Source organism: Triturus cristatus, chromosome 7 (assembly GCF_964204655.1).
Source record: "Triturus cristatus chromosome 7, aTriCri1.1, whole genome shotgun sequence".
NCBI classification, from domain to species: domain Eukaryota; kingdom Metazoa; phylum Chordata; class Amphibia; order Caudata; family Salamandridae; genus Triturus; species Triturus cristatus.
In genome coordinates this window covers 570,124,732-570,146,022 of record NC_140590.1, presented here as the reverse complement: position 1 = coordinate 570,146,022, position 21,291 = coordinate 570,124,732, and the positions used below count along the sequence as shown (strand labels likewise).

The following is a 21,291-nucleotide window of genomic DNA, read 5'->3' as shown; positions in this document are numbered from 1 at the left end:
ACATAAAGGATCTGAAATAGTTTTTATTTCAAGAGTACATTTGCAGTGATTGACATATATGTACGTGTTGATTGGGTCTTTAAATCAAAGCATCAAGCAGGTCTGACTTTTTTATTTGTGAGTGAGTTACTTGGAAAACCCAACGTGTAGCAAATTTGAGTAGTAGAACCGGATTGCTTGGAGGAGAAGATGGGGGATGCTGGTTCTGGTATGTCGTGTTGGGTGTGCGGTTGGTCAGTGTGAAGAGAATTTTAGGATGGGGTTTGGTGGTATTAGTCTGGTAGGAAAGATGATGACAAGGTTGAGATTTAGTCATGCAGTGGGCTTATTGTGGGTCGGTGTTGTAGTGTGATGGGCCGGAGATGAAAGTTTATTAGTATGGGATGTTAGAATAGAGTTGTGGGAGGTGGTAATGCTTCTAGCGGTTGGGCAATGCTATTTACAAATAAGAACAGCTTTGCTAGTTCTGATCCTAGACAGTTCCCAAGTAGCATATTGTAAGCAATTACACAAGCTGCTGGTTCAGTTACCACATCATTGCCAGCAGGCGCGCAACACCCATTGAGCTCACCGGGCTTCAGCCCCCCCCGTCATATGTGTCAGCCCGGCTGAGACAGCCTCGCGGGCTGGCGTCCATCTAATTGCAGCCGCACCAGAGTACTTCACGGGTCTTTAAAAGACCATTTACACGTTAATGAGGCTTTTGTTGCGTTTTCGCCCCTTCTTACAGCCACTCTGCCTATGGCTGGAAGACTTAGCCCCCCGCGAAATCTTTTTCAGCCCCCCCCCCCCCCCCCGAAATCTTTTTCAGCCCCCCCCCCGAAATTTGGCTCTAGTTGCCCGCCTGATTGCCAGTTGCTAATACCCCAATCGTCTGTTGTTCATGTATGCAAACATTTTAGCCAGATCCCAATAAGCACTTTATTGGCACTTCTTAGCAGGCACTTGATCACCTGTAAGAACACCATTGATATTTAATGTATGTGGGAAGCAGGCACATCATAGCTAAGTCTAATTAATAGACATATTCGACACATCAAGGCAACTTCCACATACCGCATGAGATCCAGTTTCCTAGTAGCCCTTTATTACTAGGTAGCACACAATTTTCAGTTTCCATTTAGCTCACTTTTGCCAATTGGTAGTTATCAGCCGCGGTCCGTGCAGGTAACAGCGGTGGGGCCGGGTGGGGGGGGATTTTGAGGGATGCTGCGGAGGGAAAATTAATTATTTATTTAATTTTCCCTCTGCATTGTCCCTCTAAATCAACCCCACCGCTGTTACCTGCACGGACCGCGGCTGGTTATCATACAATTGTCAGTTCATTTAGTTACTTTAATGCCTCACTGTGCCAGTACCACAACCTCTCCCTCCTGCAGGCCTTCCTTTCTACTACTAACCAAGAGAAGACCTGTACGTTGTTGTGCACCTATTGTGGCCAGTGCCAGTATTTACAGCAGGCTTTGGGTCAGCCCGTTGCTTATAGTTTCTTTACAATGCTTTTGATTGAATGACTTGTATCTTTCAACAGCTCACACCCGGGGAACTACTTTTTTTCTTCTTTGAGGTCTTAATAGAAGTTCATGTTTTCTTACTCTCTCATTCATGTACTGCTTACCCCCACCCCCTGCCTTTCTTCCAAACTTCATTATTCCCTTTACCAACTAGCTCCAGTGTCTACTTCCCCAGACACCCCATCCACTCCTCTCTGTTGCAGTATTTATTTAGTTGCTTTTTGGAAGTCTTGAAAGCTGAAATTCTCTGCCAGATTCCGGGACTCTCCCTCTCCTTTCTTAAATGGTGACTTTTTGCACATATTATTATTTCCTGCTCCAAGATGGGTGTCAGACATCTTTTAACTGTAAATTTAAAGAAATAGCTGAGGTATGTGCCCACACACGGTGATGCATGCGTGCATTTATTTAGTTAGGCTAGGCTTCCTTTGCAGATTGACACGGATATATATGCATGTATGATGACAAATGCACAGTACGCATTGTGCTTTTTTAAATATTTTTTTTTAATCAGCGCTATGCAGCAATAGCAAATCACCATTTTATTTTCATTTTGGTGATGGGGTAAGCATTGGCAAAAAGCAGTAGCAAAGTCAACAGATTAAACCTGTTGGCTTTGCCAATGCTTGTTTTCATTGGGAGACCTTGGTGGGACGTGCGGATAGCGAGCGTGCAGCCATCTAGTCCCTCATGCCTCTTTAGACTGCATATTCTGCCTGCCAACATTAGTGTAATGCAAATGAGCCGCAGCTGAGTTATTCAGCAGTGACTCTGCACAGCGGGGTCACCAGGCAGTGGCAGGCTGCTAGGCAGCGCATCATTCTGGAGAGCTACAGGAAATTCCAGTATTTTCCCTTTTTGAACCTTTCCAGGCTTTTTTGGTTTAGTGTGGTCTCTTGTAAACAGGTTTCAGTCACTGTATCCTCTCTGATCTTCGAATGACGCCTATACAGGATTGCGCTGACAAGGACCCTAGACACTAGGCTATCGGAGAGGTGTTGCAATATTAATACCATAATGCAAAGTAACTATAGAAGTACAGCCAACACTCTACAGTTATTTGTGATCCTCTGGTAGTTGCGATTTTGAGTATTCACAATCCTATGTGTCTGTGAGAGTGTCAGAGGGCTGACCCCTTCCATATGTGAGAAGCAAAATTAAACTCTAATCTCATAATTTATGAAAGGTGGTTGTGATTAACGTAATTTGTGCAGCATAATGGGCAGTTTTGCTTGAAACACTCAAACACTGATTTGGAAATACAAAAAAACCACATACTGTCTTTTGCCTGAGAGGAATTACAAAGATGAATGCGTCCCCTGGGCTGAGGATAACCCTAATTAGTTCAGCCTGATAAAAGCGCTGCCAGTTCCAGGGTTCAAGTGGTAAGCTGGACACCGCATTCAGTCATTCTCTGCTGTGATTGTGTAAATGGGCCTTTTGTTCACTGAGAAGGGTTTTCCAGACCCTATGTCTTGGGTGTTTGCAGGAGGCGTGCCTGTTGGTTTCACAGACATGGAGGAACACCCTGTACTGTTGGAGGGCAGATTTAGTTTCAGCAGATTTAGGGAGGGGAAGGTTCATGCTTGATAAAGAGAGCAATACACCATTTTTATTTTTCCCAGAGACCTCTATGAGGCTTATCTGGCCGGAAAGAATATTTCACAAGACTTCAGTTACTGTGACTGTCCATTTGTACCTCAAGAGGAACATTAGAGAGTGCTCTTCTTACCTCTTGGTTGTATTCCTGCTGTCTATGATTTGCTGGAAAACAGGAGAAACTAGTTTCTCAAGTTGACAACAAGAGGTATCTGGGCCTGAATCAGCTGTTGATAGTCTGTTTGACCTACTACTCAGCCATCTACTGGAACTTGCTTTCTACAGAAAGTCCAGTGACTCAGAAGAGAGCTAGCTGTTGGGCTGTGCAGGGTTCACAGTCAGTGGGATGAATGCCGGAATGGAGAATTGGCTCAAGGGGACTACTGGGTTCTTGCTGTGCAGTCTGATTTCCTGAGGCCTGATCTTGTGGTATTGGGGAGAGGCCTGAAGCAGAGAAGGCTGCTGGTCATTAGGAAGAATTCCTATTTAATTGCTACGCGGAGGAGGGTGGTCCTTGTTCCATTAGTTCCAACCCCCTCCGCTCCAAAAGCTTAATTTGAAATTACTAAGATTGCTGTGGCCTGCACTGAACATTGCTTAAAGAAAGTAGTTTGTTTCAGTGTGCCCCCAGAGAACCTGTGCATATCAGGAAAACTGTTTAGCTTTTACACCTTTAGAATATAATTCTGTAATGACCAATGGATTTCAAGCACCTAACATGTTTTTGCTGCATATCTTAGTTCTTTAAAGTGAGTCCTATGTAGCATGAAGGGGAATCCAGAAGTGTGTAGAGCAGTGGTTAATTTATAGAACAATAAGTGCTAGGGTCCTCCTCAGGAGGATACAGAAGCTTGCCCCATCCATTGCCTCTGTCATCGCTACCAATTACAGTACCAACACAACTACTAGCCATCACACTCCTACAATTGTGAGAATTCATACTATTCAAGGCTCCCAAAGCTGGAGAAAGGCTTTGGCTACACCTGTGTTTATACTTTCAATGCTGTGCATTTGTTCTGGTGCCTTGACCTGCAGGACAGTACATCCTAGTGTTATGGTGACTGAGGATTTAGCACTGATGACATTTCTGCTTTTGTGTGGTACAGTTGTGTAGTGGTACTGTAGATTCTGATGTCTACCATTTCATCCCAGAACTAGAGAAGAAGCGTGAAGCTGAGCAGCGGGTGAGGGATGCGCAGGAACGAGAGCTGCGTCGACGTGAGAAGGCAGAGGAAAAGGAGCGCAGGAGGCGGGAGTACGATGCGCTGCGCGCGGCCAAGCAGGAACTGGAGAAGAAAGCTGAGAATGGCAAGAGTAAAGCACACAGTAAGTGCAGTTGCTTGTGATTTTTAAGTAATGAAGTGCCCTAGAACTCTATGATTAGGTCTCACTTTGAGCTGTTCCAACATTGTGTTTTGGCATTGATTCACTGATGAAGGTTGAACAGATACACTGCCATAGACCTAGCTTGCAGTCCTTTTGTAATTTTAAGTTTTAAGGTCTTAAAAGTGAATTGCATAAAGGCACAGTATATTGCAGTCTTAGGCTGCACATTTAAAGATATTTACAATCTGCTGACTTACCCTGATCACAAAGTTTAAGAAGGGTGTGTTTACAGGAGCCAAGTTTGGACAAAAAGATCCATTTGTTACTCAAACAATATCAAGAAGTGGCTATTAAGGCTCAATGGGCCAAATACACAAAGGACATACTAAGTCTGCACTCATAGAGGTACTGTTCCACATGGGTGCAGGTTTACAATATTCCTCTGCTCGCAAAATGTGGAAGTGGTGTGCTATTAAGCTGTCAGTCTCATCTTTTCAGGCATACTACTGAGCGGTCATTATTTATTTGTTTATTTTAAGAGCCTATTTCCCCTCTGCTTAGTTGAACATAGTGTAATATTACTCACTGTTAAAATGCATGTTTTTCCTCAATATGGAAGGAAAAACTCCTCTCCATACACCCCTAGAAAGGTTGGGGCTATTCCCCTTCACTCCCTGTAAAGAGATTTACACTATCCTTGCTGGAGTACATCTCTGTCCATTTCCTGAAATGGGAATACAAAAACTTACAAGACAAACCATGTCACGCAATAGCTCCTGTGTGAGACTTACATCTATGTAACTGTGTGCAGTTTTATGCATGAGTGGTTTTTATGTAGCTGAAAGGCAAAAACTCAACATGGTATTGGAAGGCTGTGGTTCTAAGAGTGATTGACTTTTACTGTGTTCTTTTAAGAAGTGCGTCTTCAGCTGTTTACTAAATTGGAGCAGGGTTGTGGCAGGTACAGGAGCGTCTTAGCCTCCAATCTGATGGTGACTTGGCTGTGGTGTGCCTGGAGCCACCAGAGGTAGTAATGTTAGCCAGCTAGGCAGGTGCCAGTCGATATGGCTTTGTAAAAGATGGAACTGCTTTTGAAGAGTTAAGCTGGCAAGGGCAGGCCTTCAGATGGTTTTCCAGAAATGCATTGAAGTCATGTAGAAATGTGTTGACATCTGACAGTGGCGGTAGCAGAACAAGAGAGGCGTTCAACCTTGAGGTAGTTTATGGAGGAGTCTTGGAAGGTGACTTAGCTGAGGGTGTGTAGAGAGCCACCATAGATGGTGCACTTGTCTTCAAGATAAGCAGGTATGCTGGTTGCGATTGCTTTGTAAATCATGCACCTGAACGTGTCATTGGTCGGTAAGGAGAGCCAGTGAAGTTCAGTCACGGTGGAGATAATGTTTTATTTCTTCAGGCCTTTGATGAGGTGTGCGGCTGCTTGGAGAATGTCCTTAACGGGAGCTAGTGTGGGAGCTTGGGGTGCTATGGAACAGAGCCTTGCTACCATCCAGTTGGGGAAAATTCAAGGTTTAAGCAGCAGTTCTGAATTCACTTTCTGAAACAAATGTATTTGCTTTCTTAAGTAGCGTGAGCTGATAAGAGGCAATCTTGGTTTCTTCGTGATGTGTTATTTAAGGGTGAGATTGGTGTCCTGGATCAATCTGAGTGATTTGGCATAGGGTGAATCCATTCAGGTTTGTTATTGAGACAGGTTGGATTACCCAATGTGTGTTGTTCTTGGAGAAAAGCAGGAATTCTGTTTTGGTGGAGTTAAGCTTCTGGGATAACCTGGACTGGATGAGGTGCAAGTACTGTTTGAGGTATTGGAAGTCTACAGCAGAGGAGACTTTCGTGATAAGATTACACAGTTGTTAAAACATTTATGAATGACAGGTATTCTTATATGGATAGCTGATAGACATAATTGGAGCTATTTTTGGCCATAAGCATAGGTTTACAGCTGTGAATGGCCCTCACGTGCAGTTGAGTTCTAAGAACACACCTCACACAACTTAGCACAGTAGATTCATAGAGATTACTGGAACGGCCAGCCTTGTGTACGCTAATAAATTCCGTTATAGGCCTGACTTGCTCGTAACGCAGAGTGATATCGTTGATTTCTTAGGAAAAGGGACAATGTGGGGCAGACAGAACTCCTCGGATAAGGTATCACTGTCCAGCATTGAAGTAAGTTATCCCTAGCATTGCTTATTCCACCCACTTGTCACACTCCTGATGGGATGCGGGGCTCAGTATATAAGAGCAGACTACCTGCTGAAATGGTATTAAAACAGGTTCAATAGATCCTCCCAGTCCTTCAAAGGTGGGCAACCCTCCTAGCAACTCTTGGACTGTATCCATAATATACACCTTGCCTTGAGGTAGAGCGGCAAGAGGTAGGAAAAACTAAGCACCCTCTAGGAAAGTCATTCTGCGGTTAGTAAACAGTTATAATAAGCCATAACCTTCCCAGTTATTATTGGTATTTCTCGCAACAAATCAGAGGATAATCATTTTTTTGCCGTAGTCCTCACTCCACCTCCCTATATTTCTCTGCTCCTCCTCTGGTACGTATAACCTTATTCCCAAGGTGGTGTGACTTTGAGGGGAAACAATGCAAAGTAGATTAACTATAGCAAAATTCTAAAGGGATTCTCCACAACTGGACACAGTGGGAAACACAGAAGATCATTTAAGACCCTGGTTTTCAAGGATGGCCAAGCATCACTCCATGATCCACTCGCGCAGGAAACAAAGCAAGGGGAATGGAATGGTGTGTCCTTTCCAGAGCTAGTTGAATGATTGGATCACAGAGAGGATGTTAATAAGCTTTTTTGACACACCTGGGAGCATAGGACCCTACTGTAGCACTAGCTAGGATATACACCTCATTAGGATGTCAGATGATCCACATGATCTGTTGGAGATTACTGCTACATGTATTGCAAGGATTGCTGTGGGGAGGGGAAAGGTGATGTTCGATGCATATTATGAAGAATTGATTTGTTTATAATCTCTCATTTGTTTGTTTTTCTCCAGAACCTTCATCGCCTACCACCGCATCCCCTGCATGTAGCCGCTCTTGGTTTGGCCTCCTGCTGCGCTTCATTGTAATTGTCATGATTTGCACCTTGGGCATATTTGCAGTGTGTGGAGTTACTGATCTGAAGAACCAGCCCCTGTGCACAAGTGTAAATAACTTGTTCGAGGACATGGTGACTCGACTGCGAGCCCACAAGATCTTGCCTGGTGTCCTACAGCACAATTCACAGCAGTGATACTTGGGACCTCTGAGAACTAGACTGGGCATAGTGATCCTGATCCGTATTGGACCAAGGTTGAATCCGTGGAGTGCATGGTACAGTTGGGGGTCGCTGAAACCACTGAGAGACTCCTCACAAGTGCTGGCTGTGTTGCCTAGGAGATAAAGAATCAAAGGCCCTTGTGTATGTGAAATCAATCGAAAGTTATTCTCTTACTGAGCTCTGGAGATTCATCAGCAAGCGCCAGTCTCTCAGCTATGACTGATAAGATTTACATAAAGTTCTGTTTATTATAATTATATGATAATTGCATTTGGAGGAGCCCTCCCTTCATATTGGCCAACCCTGGGGGTCATGTTTGGGTGGCACTCATTTATTCACTGCCTGAAGTTTCTGCCACATTATTTCTCTGTTTGCAAGGAATAATAACCATAATATTGCCTGCTGTTTGGGTTTACCGACCCTCCACTGCCGGACGAAGGACTCTTCCTTTCCTTCTGAGAAATGCATTTTTAAGAAAAACAAAAACACTTTATCCACTTCTCACAGTTACTTTATTCCATACATAAAGGATTAAAACAAAATATTTTAAATAAAAAAGATCTGTTTATAAAAGTTGTGGTTTGTTAATGCTTGGAAATAGTACTTGTAAAAACCCTTAAGAACACAGGTGGGACCATCACATGCTGAGGAGAGATGTTGCATTCCAGATAATGGTGCTTCTTAGATCATTCTTAACTCAGAGCAATCTGCAAAAGTGTGGTCCTCGCTCGTTGAGATAAGGCACTCTGCTTTCCTTCACGTAAGTACAAGGTCCTCCATACTATGTGGTAACCTCCAGAGAAAGCTCTGGGTTCATGGATGTCATCTGAAGATAAATCCGTTTAGAAAGTTCTGGTCCAACTCGTCGTGATGTGGCGATGACTCCTTCGCCACGGCGTACAAGGATGTCTGAGAGAAAGTCATGGCGTGCTTGGGTGGAGGTGCACCGCTTGTAAGCCTGCAATGAAATGAACAGTACAATAGCTGTAAACTCACTTGAGACACTGAGTACTCTACACTCAGAATGAGACGTGCAACAGCTGGTTGTAGAAGTAAAATCTCACCCTACTTTCGGGACATAGCCATACTCAAAGTAACGTTGTATTCACTATCCAAAATGTACACGAGCATTGACTCATTCAAGATTTTAGGCCCAAGTGCAGCTCTCGAAGCATATACTTTTACAGACATAACCGAATGATAGAGCTGTGTCTTGCAGCTGCTGGCTAATATCTCTATTACAAGGCTCTGTGTTGGACCACATGGTCACAGGTTCTAATCCTGACGGGTGCATTCAGCTTTTCATCCTTCCCTGGTAGACAAAAGAATAGCATGGGGGAACAATAATTTGTCTGTTAAAAGTGGCATAGTACCCCTTCAGGTGAATGCACTTTAAAACTGTACTTGTTAGTTTACAAAATGTAGGCCTCCTTTAACTATTTTTCGGGTTCCTAACCTTTTAAATATGCCCACAGATCAGGAGGGATCCAGTAGTGGAAATCTGCTCTTGCTGAGACAGCTCAGAACGCTCTCCACCAACAAGTTGCCTTAGTTCTGATTTGTAACCAATCTTGGAGGCAAAAACATTCTTCTCCGATATGTAAGAGAGGACAGAAGGTCAGGAATGAATGTGGCGAACATTGTTATGACAAAAAGGAATTATAGGTTAGTAAAGTTTTCTCGTAGTCAATAATGATCTTATAATTGTCCCCTTATTGCAAGCATTCTTTTCAACCAATACGTAGAACGCTGCGCGGCTCTTATCATAGACCCTACCTCTAAAACTTTATGACTAAGGGAAAACTTCTGTAAACTACACCTAAATACACCATTATAAGTGGGACAGCACCAGCTAGGGGGCTCACAATTTACCAAATATCAGCGCGTCTGTTTACTCACCGCATTTGTCTTACTATGCTTTTAAATGACCTGCAAGACTGACTGTGATTGACAACTGACTCCATTAACAATGAAGATCCAGATTGCACCATAAATGTAATGACTTGAAAAGGTCCAGTGTAATGGATGAAACACATATTGGCTGTGGCTGCTTTTTCTTTGATCCCTATTGAATGGTACCGTGTTCTGACAATGACATACTGGTTATCCCTACCAAAGCAGAACAAATTAAACAACAATCAGCTGCTACACTGACTTTTGTAATTCATACCATTATGCGGTATTCTAGTCTGCTGTATGAATGATGTGCCACAAACTCAAGTGCATATTGTTAGAAACTATCCTCGGGTTAGGTCTCTGTTGCCCCGTCTTGTAGAGCGGTGCATTGTTTGTGAACATCCTGCTTAAATACTCCTGCAAGTAATACCTATGATGAACCATATGTTCCGATGAATAATCGTGATGCTCTCAGCATCTAAAGCATATGTTAGGCTCGGTAAAGTACGGAAAACAGGCAGAAATCTGATTTACATGGAAGTTAAACAACCTTAGGTTTGGAACACGGTCGTATATTCTTTCTGTAGGAGGACGTGCATGGTTTACTGACTGGAGAAGCTTTAATGTTGTCAACCGAGCCAATTTCTTCCGCCTTAACCAGAACTATTACAGTAATTACAAAATTTAAAAAACTGCCTCTTCCTCGCAACAAGATGTCTCAGGAAGTTTCTGGATCCATCTTACAGCAAATGGCTCATTTTTGGGGATTCCATATTTTGCATCCAAGAACCTTTATGCAAAGGCTGGGACTGTGGTTTAGCCCACACACTAAGGGCTGATCCATGATGGAAGAATCCGTACTTCGTAAAGGCTCACTAGAAGTTAATAGTGCCACTTTAATAGAAACTAGGGGAAAACAGATTTGAAGGGGGCACAAGTCTGAATAATCCACTGCCTTTTTCAAAATGAAAATGTCTGAATGAAGATAAATTGAATCCTGTTCAACATCGAAAGAGTTTTTGAGCTGATGGTGGAGTATCCATAAAGCACACGTTCGAAAAATTCTTGGTACCAAGACGACTGCATAACTGAGCCATTCCATTTAATAAATTACATTTTGTGTGTGCAATTTTCTGGGGGGAAATAGACTGAGTTCGAAGTGCCAAGGAGTTACAGGCCTTGGTTGCAGCCAGAGAAAGTTCTATCTCCAGAAGTTACTGCTCAGGACTTGGAACAGTCATCCGGAAATGCAGAGCAGAGGAATTTACTGTATGTGTATGTATTGGTATTTATGTAGTGTGAACCTAGCTATGACGCAACGGAGTGCTGTACATTACTTAAAATACTATCTACAAGATCGTTAACATCAAGTGGGGATTACAGATACATTTTACACACACTTAGATTTTCACATTTTTTAGGCACCGGGGAATTAAATGATTTTGCCAAAAACGCATAGGTTTGAGTCCAGGGCAGAGGGTGGGTTTTGAAACTGGGTCTCCATGGTTCCAAAGGGCGGCAACTCTAGCCACATCTCCTCATCTTTATCCACAATCTGTCCGTTTGTTGTGACGGACAATATAGAGCCGCACCACAGGGAAGGATAGTAGAATTGGTTGCTCTGTGGACAGTAGTACATGAATAGGATTTTGTCATTTAAACAAGTAAATTTCATAAGAACTAACTTAAGTTGATGATGTGGGGAATCCAAATCTATAAGAAAAGAATCCACTGGTGCTAATACAGTGAAAAACCGCAACTCCTGGCCTCATTAGGGGATGTAACTCAGGGAGGGAGACAACCACAGGGTGAATGGGGCCTGTTCAATAGAGGTGGTTCACTCATGCACAGAGATACTCCAAAATTCTTAGGGCCATATTATCAAGGATCGGCGATAACATTATCGCCACTTTAGCGGCAGGAAACTGCCGCTAAAGCGGCGATAATGGGCTTGATAATATGCACTTGAGAATTCCCATAGAAGCCCATGTTGACACCAGAACATGGGCTTCTATAGGAATTCACAAGGACATATTATCAAGCCCATTATCGCTTGCTTTAGCGGCAGTTTCCTGCCGCTAAAGCGGCGATAATGTTATCGCCGATCCTTGATAATATGGCCCTAAGTGATTATAATTTGTTTTTTGATGAGCTTTTCTCCAGTCTTGCCTGTAGCCCAGGCAATTCTCAACCAGTTGGGGAAGTTCATGACTGAGTGAAAGACTCTTCAAGTATTCCTGTGTAGTTTAGATCCTGAAAATGCAACATGCTGTCAGCAACGTTCGGGACAATTCATTTGTGTGGCACGTACTATATGACCACGAAAGCTGGGCTACTAGCTGAGCACGCTGCCCTGACCTACCACCCTTGGCCAATGGCTACAGAAACCTCCTATTTCTACATATCTGACCAAACTTTTTTAAAACAGAATCGTCTTCTTCAAATGTTCTACCAACAACATTTACAGGCCTGAAAAAGTGACTTGCATTAATGCCAGTTTGCATGTGATCTGATTGATAGCTTCACTGAGAAGTACAACAGAAGATGCATTATTATTGCTGCATCTCTATGTAGAACCCACTTTTACGTAAAGTGGGTCAGCAGAAGATAGGCCTATCAAAGCCTGACTACTAGCAGAAATCACTAGTTAAAACTTCAGAGACGAGGTGACTTATGGGAGTGACCTGAGTCAGCCCACAAAGGATGGGACGAGGAGTTTACATGTTTGTGTTTTTTTCCTGTGGAATGAGTGGTACAAGGAGGTGAGAAGAACTGGATTCTGAGAAGGATAAAAGGTTTAGCTAGGTGAAGACCTCAATCTAGGAGAGATGCAAGACTGCCAAAAAGTACTGGCTGCCCATTATCTGGGAAAACAACAGGTAGAGGTCCTACTGGCATATTGACAAGCTACTGAGCAAAGGTTTATTACTAATGATGTTCTCCCCCTTGGGATGTATTACTTTGCTATAAAAAAAAATAAAAAAAACATAACCAGCTGAATTCAGTCCCTTACATGGCCTGTGACTGACTCTTACAGAGCACTGGTAGAGACTCATCCATGGTCACTGACCCGAGTACATACTTTTTCTATTGGTATGGGGTGCAGGTGAACAAGACAACTGTATCATACTTATGATTAAGTGTGTGAGTGATCCATAACAAAATGTCAGATGACCAATTTTTTTCAAAGAACGCAGAGAAGATACTGCTTCCTTTGACACACCACCCACTGTGTGAGCCGCCTCTTTTTGCTTAGCTGTGTTGCATTTGGGCAGTCCATTAATTGGGGATGGTAGGGTCATTAGGTTGAGCCTCGGCAGCACATGCTCTGTGAGGCATGCTGTATTAGAGTATGGACTTGAAGCCCCACCCACATTTTCTCATTGGCTTGTGTAATTGTCCTTTGTAAATGATGGCTTCTGATTCGTTATTAGGCTTGTTAGTCCCGCCTTAGTACTGCCTTGTCTTAATTTGTAACCTCCCATGAGGACAACCCCTTTTACATGTGTTGTCGCTCGGTAGGCTCCAAGCACTATTTTATTTAATGATTTTCTCCCTGCTGCAGGAGGCAGGCAGCTCTCTCGCAGTGTTTTTTTTTTTTTTTACATAGCACAACATGCCACGCTGATAGTGGCAGCCATGCCTTTGCTTTACTTGCTGCGCCAAACGCGGCTGCATTTTTTTTTTTTTTACTCTTCTTTTCTTTAATTGCCCCATTCCCACTTCCACTTCAATCTCAGCTGCGCCGCTTCCTTTAGACGAGCCGTGTCTACAAAAAGAAGCATTTGTCAACTTGGCAAACACATTTTTTATTTTGTAAACGCGCCCCATACCGCGCTTTCACTTTAATGGCAGCCATGCCCCTTTCTTGAGACATGGCTCGTCTAAAGAAAGCGGCGCGGACGACAAAGTTGAAGTGCTGCATGGGTGTTTTTACAAACTAGCATTTGTAATGCAATAGGCGTCGCATTTAAGAAACTCTCGTAAACACGAGACCTACTGCAGTGCAAATGCTTGTTTTTAGAAAGTCCTAACTTCTGTCCCTCTCACCCACTCAACACCTCGATCTGATTTGACTACTGGTAATCTTCACTCTCCTACACAATCAGACAGCACTGTGGACCCTTAGTTATTGCTTAACAATTAAAGCCTAAGGTTTGATACTAGCCAACATGACAAAGATCATGGAAAAGACCATTTCCAATGGATTATCAGAGAAGGACCAATGCAAAACTCATGTACAGAAGATGCTCCTAAATATACATCAGACTCCAGTGTCAGCAACCCACGCCCCACTGTGCATCAATCCCTACCCCCAATACATTTGCAATCATTCTTAACCTCTCTGGTCCACGATGGAGAAAGGATCTCTAAGGCAAACATTTTTCAGAGGATGCTACAAAGGATTATGGCTTGGACGGGGCCCTGGCGCACACAGCATTATGGGTAGTGGGTCTGGAATTTTATAAAAATAGCTATGTGTCTAAGAGATGATAGTTATTTACCTGCCTGGTAAAAAAATAAATAATAATAATCCACTTGTCTCAGATGGTGCCATACAAATGGCAGATTGTAGCACCATTCTTATTACCATAGCTCTGATGATACCTTCTCTGATTATGCGAGGGCTCCTATTATGAAAGGGTTTGAATTCTAGCACGGCTCTTATGCCACCTTCTCTGGTCATAAAGGGCTCTGAACGCACCAGCGCTCCATTTGTGTCAAATCTTTGAATGTGCAGAGGCTCTATTTTTAACGCAGCTTTGTGATCACAGTAGGGCTGTGAATATGGCAGCACATTACTCTTGTGTTTTGATTAAAGCAGAATTTCAGATACATCATTGTTATAATTGTTGGAAATTAAAACAATACAACAGCCCTAGAACTGCCTGTTCAACGCATCACATATGAGCTATTTGAAGGGGAAATTGATCCACCCTAATGTTTGGGGGATATGCTTTTTCATAGAATGCATGTCTCCTCCCATCAAAGTGGCATACTACCTTTGGTCTGCTCCTTACCCAGTCAATAGAGATATTTGACCAGATGGGCTCCTGCAATAGAAGGTCTTTCTAGAGATCTTTTCCAACAGTCCATATTAATATGTAGAAAGATGATCCTCCAACTAGAATGTTACATTTATCTGAAGGCCAACCATCAACTTTATTACTGTTGCCTACGATAATATTAAACATCTTCTAGAAAAAGGATATTTGAGGACTTGAATTGGTCGTCACATCTTCTGGTCAACATGTTTGGCCACTATATGAAGCCCCATATCGGGTCCTTCACCTTCTTCGGGATCTAAGGATTCCTATTCACTAACCTTACTGTCTCGTAGAGCTTGTTAAGCACAAACGTGGAACGTGTATACCAGTGTGGATTTGCTCACAAATAAATATATATATGAATGAAACAATTTTTTCCACTTGTGGAAATACGGAGAGAAGAGGCAAAAATAAATGTTAGCAATGCCAGGTACAGTCACACACACACATTCATTCATTCATTCATACACATTGATGTAAGTTGGCAATGTACCCACTGCCTCCATGTTAAAAAACCACAACTGCTGAGTATTTATTGGATACTGCTGAACATGCATACACTTTGTGAGGCAATCTTGTGAGAGAAATGCTGTCTTACCCTATAGTGAAAGTGGGTGCTTGCCCATGAAGGGAGAGCCTCATTACACCTACAAACTTTATTATAAAATAATAACATTAATTAAACTCATCCCTCAAAGCTAGGCATATTGAATGCATTAGATTATTAAAAGGACAAGTCTTCATTAAGAAGTTGTACCAGATTATGGAACCTAAACCAAACAGTGTCCCAACCTCTGAATGGTGTTGCAAGGGTACTTGTATGTGAAGAGAAAAGGCCTGCAATAGACTTAGTACGGTCTACTGCATCTGAGGCGAATGATGCCATGCATACACATTGTTCATCACACAATCATTAGCACACATTCATTTCAGAATGCATAAACAACATAGCTATAGGTGACTACTCATGTTTCTTTTGTTTTGAGGGCTATCAATGAACACTTTTACCATATATAACAAGCATTTACAATGCAATGGTCTCGGCATTGTTAAAGTTAGAGCTGTTGGCATTGCTCATGACATTCTTGTTTTTGTTTTTAAAATATTTAAAGAAACAGCATTGTTATTTACAATGTTAATAGCTTAATCACTCTCCAATGCGAGACCTATTGCATGTGCACTCACACACAGAGCCACACACACACAGCCACCCACACACACAGAGCAACCCACACACAAATAGAGCCACCTACACACACACAGTTACCCACACACAGACAGAGCCACCACGCATAGAGCCAGACACACAGCCACACACACAGAGCCACATACACAGAGCCACACATACACACACAGTGGCTTCCACAAACCTTCCAGCACCTGTGACGAGATTAGCAATAAATCATCATTTAACAGTGTTTAAGGCACGAGAAACCTAAAAAGGGTGCCAGGTAGTTGAAGCTCCCCCCACAGCCGAGCATCACAGCGAAGACCTGGTCTCTTGGTAACACCCACTAGGAGATATATGTCCCTTCCACTCTGGAACCATCACGCCCCACACCCCCTTTCCAGTCACACGTTCAAGGGTACCCCCTCGCCCGCCTGGCAACCGCATCCCATGCCCACCCCTTCCGTGCCCAGCTCATACATTCACAAAGCTTCCCCAGCTAGAGCCCTCCTACTACCCCTCCTTCCCTCCTGTCATTTTCACCTTCAAAAGATGGCGGGCAGGGAAGAAAAAAATTTCCCTCCCGTGAGATAGTAAGGAGAAAAGCAAGACAGAGTATTCCAGCAAGCAGAGAAAAGACTTTGTACACACCATGCGTCAGTAGCACATCACTGGCTCAAAATCTACCAACACCATTATAGCCATGCGCACAGAAGACACACTGTTTGTAGATAGTGGACAATCCTAAACTCCCCACCCAACAATGAAAACATACTAGTCTGGGACAACCCACAGTTTGTCAATACTGAGCAGAGGTCTCCAGTTCAATGCGAAAATATACCTCTGGAACAGCACAACTCCGGGCCATAAACACACAAAGCAAAAAACAGAGATGTTAAAGCGTGGAGATCAGCGAATTGCATATTCGACAGCAACACATACTGTGACAGTCACAGGTCATGCAAATCACTCATTACATCCACGTGTCCCATGTCCTTTGCGTGTATTTTACCACTGTTCTATTTTGCAAATGAAGGACAGGGCGGTGATTCAAAGTGGAGAGGAGCGACGGAGATCCCGAAAGGAAAAGAAAGGGATTCTTGTAGGGAAGCTCGAAGGGTCAGTGATCGTGGCTGGTCAGTAATCCAGGGGAGGGGAAAGGGGGCCTGCGGATGAGGTAGGGTCTTCTAAATATGCGGGCGGACAGAGGCAACTGCCAGGGAATAGCTTCTAAAACGAAGAGAGATACACAGTATGAAGGAGTATACCAATTATTTATTCCAATAGAGAGGGGCCTCGTGATGGCCAAGGGGGAGCGTTATGGGAGTAAGAATTGCCGAGGGTGATTGCTACATATAGCGCAGTAGTCAAGACACCTCTCCTTGTAAAGTTTCAACCCTCACTTTAATTTAATTAAAAAAAAAAAAAACATCCGTTACAAAATGAGAGCTACTTTCTTAGATCATGAAACTAAGTGCTGACCATGAGCGGTGAGTCCAAGGGGGTGCCGACTTCCAGTAGGCAGCAGAGTTCAGTGAGTCCGATCCAGGTGTTGACCATGAAAGGGAGAGGGTAGAACCAATCACTGGGAGCAATGATTTTGGCGGGGCGTAAAGTGATTCTTGGTTGAAGGGAAAGAGATTCCAAGAGGTACAGCGACTCCCGTGGGTTGGTGTTCAGTATCCTGCAAGGCCCCTCCCACTAGCCTCCATCAGTAAATTTGCTGAGACAGCAGCTCCGGGTCTCCGTCGGGCAGTCGCCCCGCCTACCCCGCTCTCTGGTTTCGCTGGAGCCCATTGTTTACAAACTGTCCGCACACGCACCAGGCTGGGAGTCGCGCGAGAGTCAAGTCCTAGTTTGTTTCCAGTAACCGGCCGCGCTAAATGTACAGGGAGGAGGGAAATGGGGACACCAAAAGGACGCCGAATGGGGCTACGGGAGGCGACGTTAAACGCTGAAAGGACGAACGTGAATCACAGCTGTCGCTCTGCGGAAAAGTCGCTTGGAAGGGGCAATTCTTTGAGTGGAATCGGCAATAAAAACAAATCGAGGTTACATAAAAGGGACCTGCAGAAAGTGTAAAATAACCCGGGCACTACCTCCTAATCTGATTTTCTAGGCTCAAACGTTACGATTTCCGTTTGCCCATGTACAAAAGAGCAGTTAGTGTCCACATAAGCGATCTCGACATTTCGCTAGTACAGCAAGGTGGGTGAGACATTTTTACGAACATAACATGGGTCCCTGCAGCTCTTGCGACGCAGGGGGCCCCCGACCATTCTGGGGGCCCTGAATCCTTCAACCCAATGCAAACAAGGCAGAGCAAAAGGCAAGCACACCACTGCCTTTCTCCGAGGCAGAGCAGAAATGCCTCGGAGAAACGCAGTGGCGTTTTCGGATTCGGGGGCGTGTTTTGCTTTTATCTCCTCTTGCCATTGGCTGGAGGAGATAATTAGACTTCTTGAAAAAAACACGCCCCCCGATATGAAAAGGACGGGGCCTAATCGGAATGACGGACCTCTTCTCCAATGGCTGGCCAGCATTCAAGAGGCCAGCCAATGGAGAACAGGGGAGAAGAGGGGCGGGTTCAAGCCCCTCTTCTCCAAGTCATTAAATCTCGGATCGAGACTGCGCAAGCGCAGCCTTCGAGCCGAGACCTAAAAAGGAGGAAGTTTGCCATATAATTTGTGTGGACTTGGGCATCTTCCCATAATGTGAATATTTTCACACCCACATATGCAGGCGTGCAATGCATAGCATCTGGAACACATTCATTAGCACGTCGGAATCTTCAAGCAACATAGTTTGACACAATTATTGATGATATTTGGATTTCGGGCTTTATCATGCCATTATTTCGGTGAAGCTGAAAGAATGTCTTTTCTGAAAAACATGTGGCCAAATCAGTACTGTTTCTTAAATCGAAAAAATAGACAATACCGTTGGAAAATGGGGTGCTAGTTCCCAAGTAAATGTGAAGTGTACATTGTTGTTTCACTGTAACCAGGTTGGGCTTGGAAAGAGTAAAATTCTGTTGATGCATGTCATAATAGGGATTTTTCCCCTAACCATGATCTGTTGCGGAGACTAACCATGCGTAATACTGTAAATTGGAAATGTTGGGTCATGTGCTTAGGTTGGAATAGATTTAAAAAAACATTTAATTCATGTGTGCCATAATAGAGGGACAAGGAACTTTTTTGTTTTGTAACCATTTACTGTCATTTCGACTAACTAGTATAAACCAGAAGAGATAGTTCATGTACTCTGACAAGCAATATGAAAAAAGTGGTCTATACTTTTTTTAGAATGGAAGTATTTAGACTAATACCGCTTTCAGAACAGTTGTTTCTCCAGTATTAAGTCGGTGCCATGATTTAATAATGATCTTGCTAACATGTTAGTTGGTATTTATAGAGCGCAGCTGTCGCTCCAAGGAGCATCATAGCGCCGTAGATGATTGAGATGCAGGTATAGTGCAACACCTACTGAGAAACAGGATTGAAAGAGTTAGATCAAGGCTCTGCATCTGGCATCCGATGAGGCGAAAATCCAGGTTTTTAGGTTTTCCTAAACAGGGTTTTTGACTGGATAAGGCAGAGGTTACAAGGGAGTTGGTTCCAGGCATTTGTGCCTAACACTGCAATGGATTTGCCTCCTTTGGAGATACATTTGAAGGTTGGGGGTTTTAAGAGATTTTAGTTAGTGGTGACAAATGCCAATTGATCATCAAATGTATATGTATGATTCTACAATAGAGCCTATTGGTTGTTATTGGGTGCCCCTTTCCTCGCTGTGTTGATTACGATGAAAGGATACTGTCTGCCAGTCAGCTTAATAGATGCATTACTAGCTTGGGTGTCAAAGTGATCAGCCTTAGTGTAGTTTTGTCTTAATTTGAGAAATTGTCCAAAAGATACATTTTCCCATAGGGCCAGAGGATGAAAACGATTGCACCAAAATAATCAATTGCTGACAGTGGTCTTATGGTATACCTCTGATCAGACTACCATCTTTTGGTGAAATTTCTAAGTCCTAAAGGGCTAATTCTGGTTTGCTCACTGTGTATTTAAATTTAATGTGTTGATATTGTGGGAACTTTAGTTCTCCATTTAAATTTAACACATTTTCGCATTATTATTTTTACATGCTTTATTTCTAAGAAGAAGCTGTATATGCTGCTTGTTTTTAGAAAGCCTTTCCGGAGAAAATGTCTGTACACTTTGTTCAAGGATAAGAACAGAACAAGATATCTTAGTGTTTGTATTGAGCGCTTGGAGACATCTTCTAACATCTAGACACATCATTGGATCTGAGCTTTACCTCTAATACAGTTGTTTTATTACATGAACAGAGCACTGCCCCATTACGGGGCACAACAGTACTGGAACGATGGCTGTGTTCAACATGCAGCTCTGCTAACGCTGATCTTCCATACTGATCCTGCTGAGGGGGATTGCCAAACATACTTCAGATAAAGTCATCCACGTATGGGGTCTAAGGCTAACCTAAGAGATCAGGCATAGGGTACACCCTCCATGCTCTCAAAGTACAGGTAGGGATATATAAGTATAGTAATCAGACTGCCAAATTTGGACTGTTCATTCTTTTCACCATGTTTGTAATGCTGGTTACTTTTCTTTATTTCATCTGTCCAATAATCACAGCTCATTCTCTCTATGCAAGATTATGATTGTTTCACTAAATGTATTGGAAACCTCCTTATGTTTACCGAGGGCATGCATGAGTAAACTACAAAAGGGGTAAGATCTGTTTCCACAATTCCCTTGGGGATCAGAGTGCCATGTTTCAGGTTGCCATAATCACCTGCTAACCTAGAAAGGTTAGCGGTTTGGTTGATGCACTGTTAGCTAGCTAGGAATTGGACCAACAGTCTCTGACGGTGTAGATGGACTCATTCCCTGCATTCTGACGTCCTATTGTTCTACATACGCAGTTCTACCTTTTCTAACATTGGTTTTGAAAGTTTAACTACTGAAAGAAGTACAAAGTGTCTTCACTGCCTGCTCAGGTGAAAGATATATCATCGATATAGCTACGCCATTGTCTCAAGTTTAGTGTGAAGGAGTTGTTGTCTGAATTATTAAGCTAAGCCTCAAGCCTATACACATGCAGCAGGCCAGTCAAAGGGTTTGAGTCTACTTGTTCATTGGACAAACTGAACAAAAACCTATTGCCGTTGAAGCCAAATTACATTGGAATCGGGCGACACAAATTCCTTAGCTCTAAAATTGTGGGGCGTTACATTTCTTTATGCCCATTTTTCCCTTCACCGAGGTCTAGTATTTCTCTGCAGGCAGACTTTCTTAGGGAGGCATACTTTATTGAATGTAGAAATTACTTTCACCACAGTGTGCAACAAAAGATTGCAAACACCTAGACCGGTGTGAGACCACCATGCATCCTTATTGTAA

The 21,291-nt window shown here is 43.2% G+C and overlaps 2 protein-coding genes across 4 annotated transcripts in view; one reads left to right on the top strand and one right to left on the bottom strand.

Annotated features, from left to right (window-relative positions):
* Nucleotides 1-8,317, top strand: part of LRRC59 (leucine rich repeat containing 59) — a 97,163-nt gene extending 88,846 nt beyond the window's left edge. The window contains exons 7-8 of the mRNA XM_085617102.1: nucleotides 4,266-4,439; nucleotides 7,479-8,317. Of these exons, the coding sequence (XP_085473228.1) occupies nucleotides 4,266-4,439; nucleotides 7,479-7,717 (413 nt within the window). The 3' untranslated portion in view covers nucleotides 7,718-8,317. The remainder of the gene's footprint in view (nucleotides 1-4,265; nucleotides 4,440-7,478) is intronic.
* Nucleotides 8,241-21,291, bottom strand: part of EME1 (essential meiotic structure-specific endonuclease 1) — an 86,827-nt gene continuing 73,776 nt past the window's right edge. For all 3 annotated transcript variants that reach the window (XM_085617098.1, XM_085617099.1, XM_085617100.1), the window contains one exon: nucleotides 8,241-8,702. In XM_085617098.1, the coding sequence (XP_085473224.1) occupies nucleotides 8,526-8,702 (177 nt within the window). In that variant the 3' untranslated portion in view covers nucleotides 8,241-8,525. The remainder of the gene's footprint in view (nucleotides 8,703-21,291) is intronic.